This window comes from Lithobates pipiens, unplaced genomic scaffold, assembly GCF_037356315.1.
Source record: "Lithobates pipiens isolate NorthernLeopardFrog02 unplaced genomic scaffold, aLitPip1_a1.2 Scaffold_25, whole genome shotgun sequence".
Classification (NCBI taxonomy): domain Eukaryota; kingdom Metazoa; phylum Chordata; class Amphibia; order Anura; family Ranidae; genus Lithobates; species Lithobates pipiens.
The window spans coordinates 204881116-204895472 of record NW_027507787.1 but is presented as its reverse complement, the minus strand read 5'-3'; the positions used below and the strand labels follow the sequence as shown (position 1 = coordinate 204895472).

General features: G+C 44.3%; 1 protein-coding gene across 1 annotated transcript in view; it reads right to left on the bottom strand.

Moving 5' to 3' along the window:
• The window catches only part of INPP5F (inositol polyphosphate-5-phosphatase F), a 61367-nt gene that overhangs the window by 19164 nt on the left and 27846 nt on the right, over positions 1-14357 (bottom strand). The window contains exons 4-6 of the mRNA XM_077455465.1: positions 10740-10868; positions 9052-9219; positions 8254-8310 (exon numbers count right to left, since the gene is read on the bottom strand). Of these exons, the coding sequence (XP_077311591.1) occupies positions 8254-8310; positions 9052-9219; positions 10740-10868 (354 nt within the window). The remainder of the gene's footprint in view (positions 1-8253; positions 8311-9051; positions 9220-10739; positions 10869-14357) is intronic.

The following is a 14357-nucleotide window of genomic DNA, read 5'->3' as shown; positions in this document are numbered from 1 at the left end:
GCATTATTCCTCCCATTGCCACCAATTATTGGGCATTATTCCTCTCATTGCCACCAATTATTGGGCATTATTCCTCCCCATTAACACCATTTATTGGGCACTATTTCTCCCATTGACACCAATTATTGGTCACAATTCCTCCCATTGGCTCCACCAATTATTGAGCTCTATTCCTCCCATTGACACCAATTATTGGCCAATTATTGAGCACTATTCTGCCAACTGACACACCAGTGATGGCGCACTATTCCTCTCACCAACGGTGTAATTTTTTTTTTATTCCTACTGACCACCAAGTCTTTAGCATTGTTTACTCCCACCAATGCCAGGGCATTTTCTACTCCCACTTGGCACGGTTCAACTCCCCTAATTTCTGAAGGGCAGAAAACTGGCCCTTTGTTTTTAATGTTTGGTGACCCCTTGCCTTGGAGGTTTCCTCCTCTCCTCACACCTTCCACCCAAAGCATTTAAAAAATGCTTGAGGTTTTGTGGCAGCCAGGAGGTACAGGAGATCCTGTGTGGGTACAGGAGATCCTGTGTGGGTTAAGAATGGATTCTACTAAAAACCAACAAATCTCAGTGACCAAACACACTTCAAATTTCAGCCATGTCAGAGAATCAGCGGAAATTCGCACAATGGGTGACACTGTCAGTAACACCAGCATCAACAAAATTCCCAGCCGAAAAGCATCTGCAGCCAATCAGAAGCAGGCAATATGTGGGTATTACGACAGCAGATGGCTCTGGCTGTCAGAATACAATAGTCCTCAGTGGAGATCTGTTGATCTGTGCGGTTTTTGTGGATGGAATCTGCTACATATTGAAGGCTGAATGAAAGAAATATATAAACATGTGGAGGCAGCTTTAGGCAGACCTGATTGGACCATCCATCACCCTCTATGGAGTGGCGGGTGTCAATGGACATGTTGCAGGGTAGAGTTGATTTAAATCATTAAGTGCCAGTTCACACCAGACGCAGTTACGTTCAGTTCTGTGTGTTTTTTTTTTCTGCACAAAATGCATGCACAGTGTTTTCCATGTATTCCAATGGCTCTAGTTCACACCATGCAGTCAGTTTCCGGTGCAGAAAAAACTAAACTGCACGGAACTGCATCTGGTGTGAACTGGCCCATAAATCTCTAGTAAATCGGGCTTGATTTAAATCAGCTCGACTTAAATCATAATTTTTAAAGAGACTGTCATCTCTGTCCCGCAGTGACTCCTCCTCTGACCCGCTGTTGACTCACTGACAGTTCCATTCACTTGAATGGGACGGCTGGTGATGCGGCAGTGACACAACAAGGTGCGGGACGTGGCGGCAGCAGGTGAGTGGATGCCCGCTAACAGGCGCTGCCATGATGGATCTGAAATGACAGATGCTCTTTAAATGTAAGGGCTTATTCTTGCTGGTAGTTAGAATCTTTAATATTTGCAAACAAAATGAAGGTTTCCTATTTAGAATAATAAGCTGTCAGGTTAGTAAAACTGCGATATCAGAACCGATTCAATCATACAGTTTGTAGTGTACATAGATTTGCAAAACAATGGGATAAAAGAATATTTCTGAACTTTGGTTTATCTCATGGTTACTATGAAATTGTGTGAATGAATCAATGCAGTGCATGTTATCGCAGCTTGCAGAGCTTGGATTCATTGAATGAGTTTACTAAAAATTTAAATATTGCAGAATATACAGCCTCCTGCTACATAACTAAGCTCCATTTCATGATAAACAAACTAAATTATTTATGGATCTTAAATTTAAAGTTTTACTCCAAAAGCATTTTATTAAAATAAATTTGATTAAAAAAATTAATAAAAAAAAGTTGATTAAATAAAAAAAAACGTATTGCTTTATATCCACTCTGGCCTGTTGACACTCGCCGACATCCGATCCAATAATATCCACTAAAAGCAGAAGGGATAGGGCACTAACTATTCCTTCCATTGAGGGCTGGTTCACAACAAAGAAACGCAGTCTGATGTGTTCCTGCATGTGCGTTTTTGGTGCATTCTGCTGCGTTTTTGAAGGGTGCCAGTAAATTTTCCCCCTTTTTTCTTGCCTTTAAAAAAGGACATGTGCGTTTACCATGTTCCAGTACAATTCAGAGCAGAAAAAAAATAAAATGTAGCATGTTCTACCATTTTTCAATCAACTTTTGTCCAAAGTTCTGGGTGGAAAATTGGCTGTTGCTTGGATGAAGCCACCGTTCGACTAGTCTTACAGCCGCTGTGTCTTCATTCGCTTATACAGGCAGCCTGCCAGCAACTCATAACTCCAAATAGAATAACGAAGGTCTCTTCGCACTATATGTGGCTGAGAGCCCATGAGATTGAAACCTTAAAGTGGATGTAAACCTTCACATATACCCAGTGAAGTGAACAGCCTCAGATGATACACCATTTATCTTCATCTTTATATACTGTTTAGAAAGAATTTTCTCTTCCTGATTCACCTGTGGGTGTGGCTTCTTGCCATACACCGGGAGACAGCTGATTGGAGGAAAGGCACACACCGCCTCCCCACATAGGCAGAAAAAGAAAGAAAACGCAAAGCTGTGCTGTGAATAGACCAGCTCTCTGCTAATCTATTTAAAGCACCCACCCTGACACAAAATTTCAGCCTGGTTTTATCACAATTGACGGAGAACTTGTCAGAAGTTATCATGCTGATAACAGAAGAACTGAGCAGGAGAAAGTCATGGGACTAAAGCTCAGTTCACACTGCTGCAATGCGAGAAACCGTTCAAATCCAGTACACATTGCCGCATCGCATACAACACGTAGGCAGTTCACACAGCCCTATGCGAAGCAATGAGGGTGTCAATACAAAGTTAATGACACCCAGAGATCGGTTCGCATATCGCAGTGCGAACTGTCAATTCAGACAGGAATCGGATCAGATTCTGGTGCGGACAAAAAAAAAAAAGGGTCTTGCATGACTGGTCCAAATGTGATGCAAATTCAGCCATACAATCTGTATGCTGAATTTGCATGGCACAGACATCGCATGCGATTTACACAGCAGTGCGGAGCGCATTACATGCAATGTCTGACATGGCAGCAGTGTGGTGAGAGATAAGAAAACATTACAGATATGTTCCCACCTCAAATTTCATGAATCGGGTTTTACATCCACTTTAATGAGATATTTTATCACCACTAGCTGGGCAGCAGTTGGAAAGCTCAGCATAATAATATTCTGGTCACGGATTTGCGGATTCCTAATCACCCTACAATATATTAACAAGAGAGAATTTCCTCCAAGTAAACCCAAAATCCCCACATTTCAGAAGGATTAGTAGCCGGACTAGGCAATATAAGACTTCAGTGCTTTAGCCACTTGCCGACCGCCGCACGCCGATGTACGTCGGCAGAATGGCACGGGCAGGCATAAGCACGTACATGTACGTGATTTGCCTCCCGCGGGTCGGGGGCCCGATCGGGCCCCCGCCCGGTGCCTGCGGCGGTCGGTTTTCGTTCGGGAGCGATCCCGGACGAGGGGACGGCCATTCATTCATGGCCACCCCCTCGCGATCGCTCCCGACGAATGGAAATCCCCGGTGACATCACTTCCTCTCCTGTAATGTAAACACAGGAGAGGAAGTGATGTATTCTCTCCTCCGTGTCGGTATTTTTCGTTCCGACACGGAGGAGAGCGGATCAGTGAGTTGCACCAACACATCCCACACACAGTAGAACATGCCAGGCACACTCACACCCCCCCTTTACCCCCCGATCACCCCCCCAATTACCCCTGCCCCCCCAGTCACAGTGACACCAATGTCATTTTTTTTTTTTTTTTTTTTTTTTTTGCATTGGTGTCATTTGTGACTGTAATAACTGTTAGGGCAGTTAGGGTTAGCCCCCTTTAGTTCTAATGTACCCCCCTAACCCCCCCAATAAAGGTTTAACCCCGTGATCACCCCCCGTCGCCAGTGTCACTAAGGCTGGGTTCACATTGCAGCGGTTTATGAGAACGAATGTGATTCGCACCGCACTGCAGTGCAAATCACATCCGATCTCTGTGCGATTCGAGTTCAGCCATTCGCCGCACCCGCCACACCCGCCGCACCCGCCGCAAATTCGCACGGGACCCTTTTTTTGGCCCGCAGCAGAATCGGATCGCATGGGTGTTCACACCATGCGATCCGAGTTTGCAGATCGCACTGCGATATGCGAACTGATCTGGGGGTGTCAGTAACATTTCACTGACACTCCCAGCAGTTCGCATAGGGCAGTGTGAACTGCCGCCGGGAGGCATGCGATGCGGGAACCCGCCGCGGATTCGCGGCGTTTCCGCATCGCTCCAGTGTGAACCCAGCCTAATAAGCGATCATTTTTCTGATCGCCGTATTAGTGTCACAGGTGACGCTAGTTAGGCAGGTAGGTATTTAGGTTCGCCGCAGCTTTTTATAGCGCTAGGGACCCCCATATACTACCGCATAAAGCCCCCTGATTGCCCCCTAGTTAACCCTTTCACCAGTGATCACCATATAACTGTTACAGGTGACGCTGGTTGGTTAGTTATTTTTTTATAGTTTCAGGGCACCCGCCATTTATTACCTAATAAAGGTTTAACCCCCTGATCACCCGGCAGGTGTCATTTGTGACTAATAACTGTTAGGGCAGTTAGGGTTAGCCCCCTTTAGTTCTAAGGTACCCCCCTAACCCCCCCAATAAAGGTTTAACCCCGTGATCACCCCCCGTCGCCAGTGTCACTAAGGCTGGGTTCACATTGCAGCGGTTTATGAGAACGGATGTGATTCGCACCGCACTGCAGTGCAAATCACATCCGATCTCTGTGCGATTCGAGTTCAGCTATACAGATAGTATGGCTGAATTCGTGTCGCACCCGCCGCACCCGCCGCAAACTCGCACGGGACCCTTTTTTTGGTCCGCAGCAGAATCGGATCGCATGGGTGTTCACACCATGCGATCCAAGTTTGCAGATCGCACTGCGATATGCGAACTGATCTGGGGGTGTCATTAACATTTCACTGACACTCCCAGCAGTTCGCATAGGGCAGTGTGAACTGCCGCCGGGAGGCATGCGATGCGGGAACCCGCCGCGCATTCGTGGCGTTCCCGCATCGCTCCAGTGTGAACCCAGCCTAATAAGCGATCGTTTTTCTGATCGCTGTATTAGTGTCACAGGTGACGCTAGTTAGGCAGGTAGGTATTTAGGTTCGCCGCAGCTTTTTATAGCGCCAGGGACCCCCATATACTACCGCATAAAGCCCCCTGATTGCCCCCTAGTTAACCCTTTCACCAGTGATCACCATATAACTGTTACAGGTGACGCTGGTTGGTTAGTTATTTTTTTATAGTTTCAGGGCACCCGCCATTTATTACCTAGTCTCACTAGTGTACCCCTAAATTTAGGGGTGTCTACTTTCCAAAATGGGGTCATTTGGGGGGGGGGGGTTTGTGCCATCTTGGCATTTTATGGCCTTCAAAACTGTAACGCCCTTAGAAAGCCTGAAGGCGGTGCTTGGTTTTTGGGGCCCCGTACGCGGCTAGGCTCCCAAAAAGTCCCACATATGTGGTATCCCCGTACTCAGGAGAAGCAGCAGAATTTATTTTGGGGTGTCATTTCACATATGCCCATGGCATGCGTGAGCAATATATCATTTAGTGACAACTTTGTGAAAAAAAAAAAAAGTTTGTAATTTTCCCGCAACTTGTGGCAAAATATAAAATATTCCATGGACTCAACATGCCTCTCAGCAAATAGCTTGGGGTGTCTACTTTCTAAAATGGGGTCATTTGTGGGGGTTTTGTGCCATCTTGGCATTTTATGGCCTTCAAAACTGTAATAGGTAGTGAGAAGTGAACTCAAAAAATTACGCCCTTAGAAAGCCTGAAGGCGGTGCTTGGTTTTCGGGGCCCCGTACGCGGCTAGGCTCCCAAAAAGTCCCACATATGTGGTATCCCCGTACTCAGGAGAAGCAGCAGAATTTATTTTGGGGTGTCATTTCACATATGCCCATGGCATGCATGAGCAATATATCATTTAGTGACAACTTTGTGAAAAAAAAAAAAAAAAAAAAAGTTTGTAATTTTCCCGCAACTTGTGGCAAAATATAAAATATTCCATGGACTCAACATGCCTCTCAGCAAATAGCTTGGGGTGTCTACTTTCTAAAATGGGGTCATTTGTGGGGGTTTTGTGCCATCTTGGCATTTTATGGCCTTCAAAACTGTAATAGGTAGTGAGGCGTGAAATCAAAAATTTACGCCCTTAGAAAGCCTGAAGGCGGTGCTTGGTTTTCGGGGCCCTGTACGCGGCTAGGCTCCCAAAAAGTCCCACATATGTGGTATCCCCGTACTCAGGAGAAGCAGCAGAATTTATTTTGGGGTGTCATTTCACATACGCCCATAGCATGTGTGAGCAATATATCATTTAGTGACAACTTTGTGTAAAAAAAAAAAAAAAATTTTTTTTTTGTCATTATTCAATCGCTTGAGGCAAAAAAATAAAATATTCAATGGGCTCAACATGCCTCTTATCAATTTCCTTAGGGGGTCTACTTTCCAAAATGGGGTCATTTGGGGGGGTTTTGTACTGCCCTGTCATTTTAGCACCTCAAGAAATGAGATAGGCAGTCGTAAACTAAAAGCTGCGTAAATTCCAGAAAACGTACCTTAGTTTGTAGATGTGACAACTTTTGCGCAAACCAATAAATATACAATTATTGACTTTTTTTTTACCAAAGACATGTGGCTGAATACATTTTGGCCTAAATGTATGACTAAAATTGAGTTTATTGGATTTTTCTAATAACAAAAAGTAGAAAATATCATTTTTTTTCAAAATTTGCGGTCTTTTTACGTTTATATCGCAAAAAATAAAAATCACAGAGGCAATCAAATACCATCAAAAGAAAGCTCTATTTGTGGGAAGAAAAGGACGCAAATTTTGTTTGGGTACAACATTGCATGACCGCGCAATTACCAGTTAAAGCAGCGCAGTGCCAAAGTGTAAAAAGACCTCTGGTCATTTACCAGCAAAATGGTCCGGTCTGAAAGTGGTTAATATGCAAAGATTCGCACTCTGTGTGGATTATTAAGGTACAATATGCAATGAAAATTGTATAGTTATTGGGTAATCTAATCAATACCTCTAAAACATGTGTAAATGAATAAAATTCCCACCAAAACTGAAAAAAAATTGAATAATACTGACTCATTGTTCTGTTTAGTCATTTCTCATAATAAGCTGGAACTGGGAAGAGGAACTAAAACACGCAACAGAGTTCCAAATCCAGACTGATCGACAATATACACTATATTGTCAAAAGTATTGGGACACCAGCCTTTACACACATGAACTTTAATGGCATCCCAGTCTTAGTCCGTAGGGTTCAATATTGAATTGGCCCAACCTTTGCAGATATAACAGTTTCAACTCTTCTGGGAAGGCTGTCCACAAGGTTTAGGAGTGTGTCTATGGGGATGTTTGACCGTTCTTCCAAAAGCACATTGGTGAGGTCAGGCACTGATATTGGACGACAAGGCCTGGCTTGTAGTCTCCGCTCTATTTCATCCCAAAGATGTTCTATCAGGTTGAGGCCAATCAAGTTCCTCTTCCCCAAACTCACTCATCCCTGTCTTTATGGACCTTGCTTTGTGCACTGGTGAGTAGTCATGTTGGAACAGGAAGGGACCATCCCCAAACTCTTCCCACAAAGTTGGGAGCATGAAATTGTCCAAAATGTCTTGGTATACTGACGCTTTAAGAGTTCCCTTCACTGGAACTAAGGGGCCAAAGCCCAACCCCTGAAAAACAACCCCACACCATAATCCCCCCTCCACCAAATGATTTGGACCAGTGCACAAAGCAAGATCCATAAAGACATTGATGAGCGAGTTTTGGGTGGAGGAACTTGACTGACCTGCCCCTCAGCCCGACACCTTTGGGATGAATTAGAGCAGAGACTGCGAGCCAGACCTTCTAGTCTACCTCAGTGCCTGACCTCACCAAAGCCCCCTTCTTGTCTATATCAGTGCCTGACCTCACCATTCCCATAGACACACTCCTAAATCTTGTGGACAACCTTCCCAGAACAGTTGAAGCCGTTATAGCAAAGGGTGGGCCGAGTCAATATTGAACCCTACAGACGAAAACTGGGATGCCATTAAAGTTCATGTGCATATAAAACTAGATGTCCCAATACTACAATATACTTATGTATGAGGTCACTTCTAGATAATAGGGATTGATGGAAGCCATAAAATTACATATGTCACCTGGAGCTCTATGAGATCCTGCAGCATGTGTCTGTTCCAGAAGAATCGCTCATCCACCTAACAAATGACAAAAAAGAAAAAATTAGGCCTGAATGAAAGCCCACAGAACCAGGCTTGCCCCTCATGCTGCCAACATACAATTGGTAGCATTCCTCACACCGCCAAACACACAACCAGGAGTGCCCCCACCCCCATTGTCATCACGCAACCATACTATGCTGACACACAAGAAACACCCCTGAACAAGGACCCACAACAGGGGCGCCCCTTGCACTACTGACACACAACAGGCAATGACCCCCACACTAGCAACATATAAACTAGGAGTGTACCTCATGCCACCAACACACAAGCAGTAGCGCCCCTTTGCATTGCCCGCACACAACCAGGAGCACTCCCTATGCCACCAAAACGCAATTATAAACTCCCCCTTACAGCGCCAACGCACACCCCACATGCCACCCACACACGGTGGTGCCTCTCACACCTTCAAAACCTAATGGAGGCACCCATTAGGCAACACAAACAGGGAGCCCTCAATTCCAAAAACACACAAAGAGGAGAGCCCTTCATCCTGATAAACACACAAATATTATTAGCACCCTCTATTCCACCAACACGATAGGGAGCTCTTTTGCCCAGCACATGATCAGATGCCCCCACACTGCCGACAAACACTAGCAGGGCCCAACATGTAGTAGGAAGACGCACTCCCCTTCTTTCACTACTCAACCTCCAGCGAAGCAGCAGCATGCCTAGAAAAAATCAGTAGGTAGACATACCCCTGTAGTTACTTACCTTCTGCCATAGAGGTAGTCCAGTCTTCTCACTTGTGCTCTGCCTCTGCACAGTGTTGGTCAGGTCATAGGTCCAGCTGTAGTAGAAGGAGTCCGAGTCCATGAACATTTTGAACAATTCATCAAGCAGCCTCCGCTCAAGCTTCTCCCTCTCCTTACTTTCCCTCACCTGTAATCCAATAAGAGATATATCAGATGTAGATCTTAAAACAACAAAATCAGCCGATTAGAGTTGTTGCAAACCACAGACATGAAATATGAATAAAGCATAGCCTTCTATAGTGCGTCTTATTTCTGTCTGCTGCCCGTTCCTCTGCTATCTGCATGAATCACTTCTGACAAGTATTCCTGACACCAAGAAAAAAAAAGGTGACAAGGTAGGGAGCTCCAGCACACAGTCTGCGATTGACAGCCCTTAGCTCTGGTGCTGTGTGTGTGTGTGTGTGTGTGTGTGTGTGTGTGTGTGTGTGTGTGTGTGTGTGTGTGTGTGTGTGTGTGTGTGTGTGTGGGGGGGGGGGGGGCTACCTCCCCTCCCCTCCAATCAGCTCTCAAAGCTCACTCCCTGAGCTCTGCAGTGTGTAATTTCAGTTCTCTGCCACCTTTTTTCTGACAGCTCAGACAAGCTTTATAAAAGGGAAGACTGCAGGTACTTGTGTAGGAGGCTTTGTTTCATCTCGTCATCACCTGAAGGCAGTCACTTCACTGAAGATATGTGCGGGTTTACAACCACTTACAATTAGTAAGAACAGACTTTTCTAGATTAAAAAAAAAAATGTAAACTTCAAAAATGATTTATTGTGGATGGATCCAGGGCCACCGAGGAGCCAACAGCCCAGCGCTCATTCAGTGAGTGCTGCAGGGGCAGAGAGCTGGTGACTGACAGTCACCAGCTCTCTGCTCAGGGAACTGTGAGAACCGAGCAAACAGCAGTGTTCAATCGCTCAGTTCTCAGTGTTAAAGCCGGCAGGGGACAGATGGAGCATCCACTAAGGTAAGTATGAATTTAAAAAAAATAAAAAATAAATAAAAACCCATACTTCTCTTTAAAAAAAAAAAAAAAAAAAAAAAAAAAAAAAAAGGTTAAAATAAAAGTAAACATGATATACTTTCCAATCTATTTACTAATTCTATCAGTATAGAGATTAAAAATAGTCAATGTTGACTGCCAGAGTGAAGTTCCACTTTAAGTTATCTTCCTGCCTCTTTTGGATAGTGCCGCTATTATTATGAAGAGTATCAATATGCAAAATTAGAGAAAAATCCAACACACCTCACATTCCCCCTTTATGCACCTTCTCACGTGATCTACAACCCTACTGTGCTTCCCCTACTCACCTAACATGCCAACCCACCCCTATAAGCCCCTGGGCACACTGCAAACCCCCTTGCACATGCCCAGGGCACCCTTTTGCTCTGTTCTCATACCACCTTCCAAGCATCACTTCATACACCTCCTACATGCTCAGACCTAACTCAGTGCACCACCACATGTCATGGGCCCCCCCTCTTATATGCCCAAACCTTCCTACGTTGATGACCATACCATGCAGACCTGTACTAAGGGAACCTTCCGCAAACCACAAACCTCCTCCCTCTGTATACTGCACACACTGCCCATAGTCCTCACTACTTGTCTTCTACCTAGCCACCACATTTCAGCTGCATGCTGGGAGAAATAAATGGCATGACCTTCTTCTTATTGGGAGCAGAGACATTGGATTTGATCTGTGTGAAGGTCTTCAGAAGGAATTTGGAGTCGTCTGGAGAATGACTGATCTTCTCTGGTTTGTTGATACCGAAATGATGTTTCTTACACAGCTGAGAAATGGAGAAGCGAGTTGGTGAACAGAAAGCAAACGAATGGCACATCATCTGACATTTATTCCGTATACAACAACCAACATCAATATTGTCTCATCTTCACACACACTCAGAATATTCTCTAACCTACTAAATCTAAAATTGTATCGTTCTCCCAAAGAAGAAACAGCATTATTTGTACAAAGCCTTCTGTCCCTCCTCGGCCCTGACAAATTTGCTTTGAATCCAGGAGCCCGCTTAAAAAAAAAAAAAAAAGTTAGGATCCAGTTTGTGAGCCTGCGCGGCAATACGCAACGTGTAGCGCAATAAATGTTTTCATGCATTAGCGTCCCAATGCATGCGTTACGTGCGTATATGTGGGGGGCCTTAAAATAAAAACATTTTAGGAAGAGGATTTTATGTGCTTGGGTGTAACTTTCAATTTTTACAATTAAAAAAATTAAATACATTTTTTTCTTACCTTTTTATTTATCACATAAGGGTCAAAAAGTCCTCTATGTGATGATTTTTTTGGTGACAGGTTCTCTTTAATGAGACATGCAGGATCTAAGAGACCCTGCATGTCTCCCCTGTGCTCCACTGAATATAATGCAGTACAGTTCGCACTGCATTACATTCTTTACGGGCCACGCTGATGGGGAAATCTGTCAACGGGGACCCGGAAGTGATGTCATGCACTTTGCCTCTGGATCAGGAATAAGATGGGGAAGAAAGCAGACGCGTGTCCACTTCCTCCCTCCCTTTGCTCTACCCTGCAGCCGTCGCTATGTCATTCTCAGGCCCGTAGATGGGCAAGAAGAGCCCCGGATGCATAGCAGGGGGACACTTTACCCGCGTCTGTGGAAGCAATCGGGCAGCAGCAGAGCCGCGCTTCTTGCCCGCAGCAGGGCTAAATGTAGAAAATAAACTACCTGCCCAGCGCCTGGGAACTGCATGCCCCAGGTGTCGGGCGATAGAAATTGTGCATCCTCGAAACAGTAAATGGGCTGACAAAAGCCCAGGTGGCAGGACTAGAAATGCACTAAAATTTTGGTAGACAAAAAAGTAATTGGCCGAAAATAGGGCTATCGGCATTTTGAGACGATAATGGCACTGAAAACGCACGTGATTTTACCGTGCTTATGGTGTGTTTTTCTTAGGTCATGTGACTCAAAAACCGCATCAAAAACACAACTCAGGTGCGTTATTGATGCATCCTTGCTGCATTTTCAATTCATTTCAAACGGGGAGCAAAAATACCAAAGTGCCCAAAAAGCAGCTAGCAGGATCAGCGTGAAAACATAGAATTAAAAAAGGATGCATTTTCCTTGAGCTTTACTTCGGCTAAAGGTGGCGATAATGGCTGACAAAGTCCTTTATTCAGATTTCATGCTTTGACCTACTTCCGGTTTCATGCATGGCCTGTGATAAATTTACCAAACTCTTTGATAACCTACTCTAACGCGCAGGTGATAAATTTGGTTAATTACTATGCTATTTAAATGGTTAGATGTTTAAACATTCTCAGCAGCTACATTACAGCTGTCTAATATTTCTCTTTGGCAAAGACAAACATTATACACACACACACACACACACACACACACACACACACACAGGGGACGGAAAGTATTAAAGTGGTTGTATACTCTTTTTTATTTTTTATTTTTTTATTTTTTTACTTTAACCTACAGGAAAGCCTATAATAAGGCTTACCTGTAGGTAAAAAAAATATCTCCTAACCTGTACGATTTAGGAGATATTCCCCTCGGTATGCGCCGCTGACAACAGCGGCGCATGCGCACAAGGGGATTCTCGGCTGAAAATCCGGCAGTGGCCGACCGGCCGGAAAGAAATCTCCCGCACGCATGTGCCATTCACAGCGCCGGAGCCGCGATACCCGGAAGAAACGCAGAGGGAGCATGTCAGCTCCCTCGGCGTGGATCGGGGCAGATGTCGGGGCCTCGTTCTAAGGTAAGTATTTCATAATGAGCTAGTATGTGGTGCATACTAGCTCATTATGCCTTTTGCTTTGCAGGTGGTAAAAAAAAAAAAAAAAAAAAAAATAAACACATTAGCGGGTTTACTACCGCTTTAAGACTCCTTTAAATTTTTCACTCTGTTATATTGCAGCCATTTTCTCAACTCATTTAAGTTCATTCACCAGGAGGTGCACTGAAAAATTTTGGTACTGAAAGTTCTGGAAAAATTCAGCATGCATGTAACTAAAAAAACATAATAATAATAAAAAAATAAAAAAAAAGTGTGTGTGTGTGTGTGTGTGTATATGTATATATATATATATAAAATAATAGGGAACGGGAAGTATTCAGATCCCCTTACATTTTTCACTCTTTGTTATATTGCAGCCATTTGCTAAAATCATTTAAGTTCATTTTTTTTCCTCATTAATGTACACACAGCACCCCATATTGACAGAAAAACACAGAATTGTTGACATTTTTGCAGATTTATTAAAAAAGAAAAACGGAAATATCACATGGTCCTAAGTATTCAGACCCTTTGCTTTGACACTCATATATTTAACTCAGGTGCTGTCCATTTCTTCTGATCATCCTCATCCCTAGATGATTCTACACCTTGATTTGAGTCCAGCTGTGTTTGATTATACTGATTGGACTTGATTAGGAAAGCCAAATACTTCTCTATATAAGACCTTACAGCTCACAGTGCATGTCAGAGCAAATGAGAATCATGAGTTCAAAAGGAACTGCCTGAAGAGCTCAGAGACAGAATTGTGGCAAGGCACAGATCTGTCCGAGGTTACAAAAAAAAATTTCTGCTGCACTTAAGGTTCCTAAGAGCACAGTGGCCTTAATAATCCTTAAATGGAAGACGTTTGGGACGACCAGAAACCTTCCTAGAGCTGGCCGCCCGGCCAAACTGAAGGAGAAGAGCCTCGGTGAAAGAGGTAAAAAAGAACCCAACGACCACTGTGGCTGAGCTCCAGAGATGCAGTCGGGAGATGGGAGAAAGTTGTAGAAAGTCAACTATCACTGCAGCTCTCCACCAAGGCTTTATGGCAGATTGGCCTGATGGAAGCATCTCCTCAGTGCAAGACACACGAAAGCCCGCATGGAGTTTGCTAAAAGACACCTGAAGGACTCCAATATGGTGAGAAATAAGATTCTCTGGTCTGATAAAACCAAGATAGAACTTTTTGGCCTTAATTCTAAGCGGTATGTGTGGAGAAAACCAGGCACTGCTCATCACCTGTCCAATAAAATCCCAACAGTGAAGCATGGTGGTGGCAGCATCATGCTGTGGGGGTGTTTTTCAGCTGCAGGGACAGGATGACTGGTTGCAATCGTAGGAAAGATGAATGCGGCCAAGTACAGGGATATTCTGGATGAAAACCTTCTCCAGAGTGCTCAGGACCTCAGACCGGGCCAAAGGTTTACCTTCCAACAAGACAATGACCCTAAGCACACAGCTAAAATAAGGAAGGAGTGGCTTCACAACAACTCCGTGACTGTTCTTGAATGG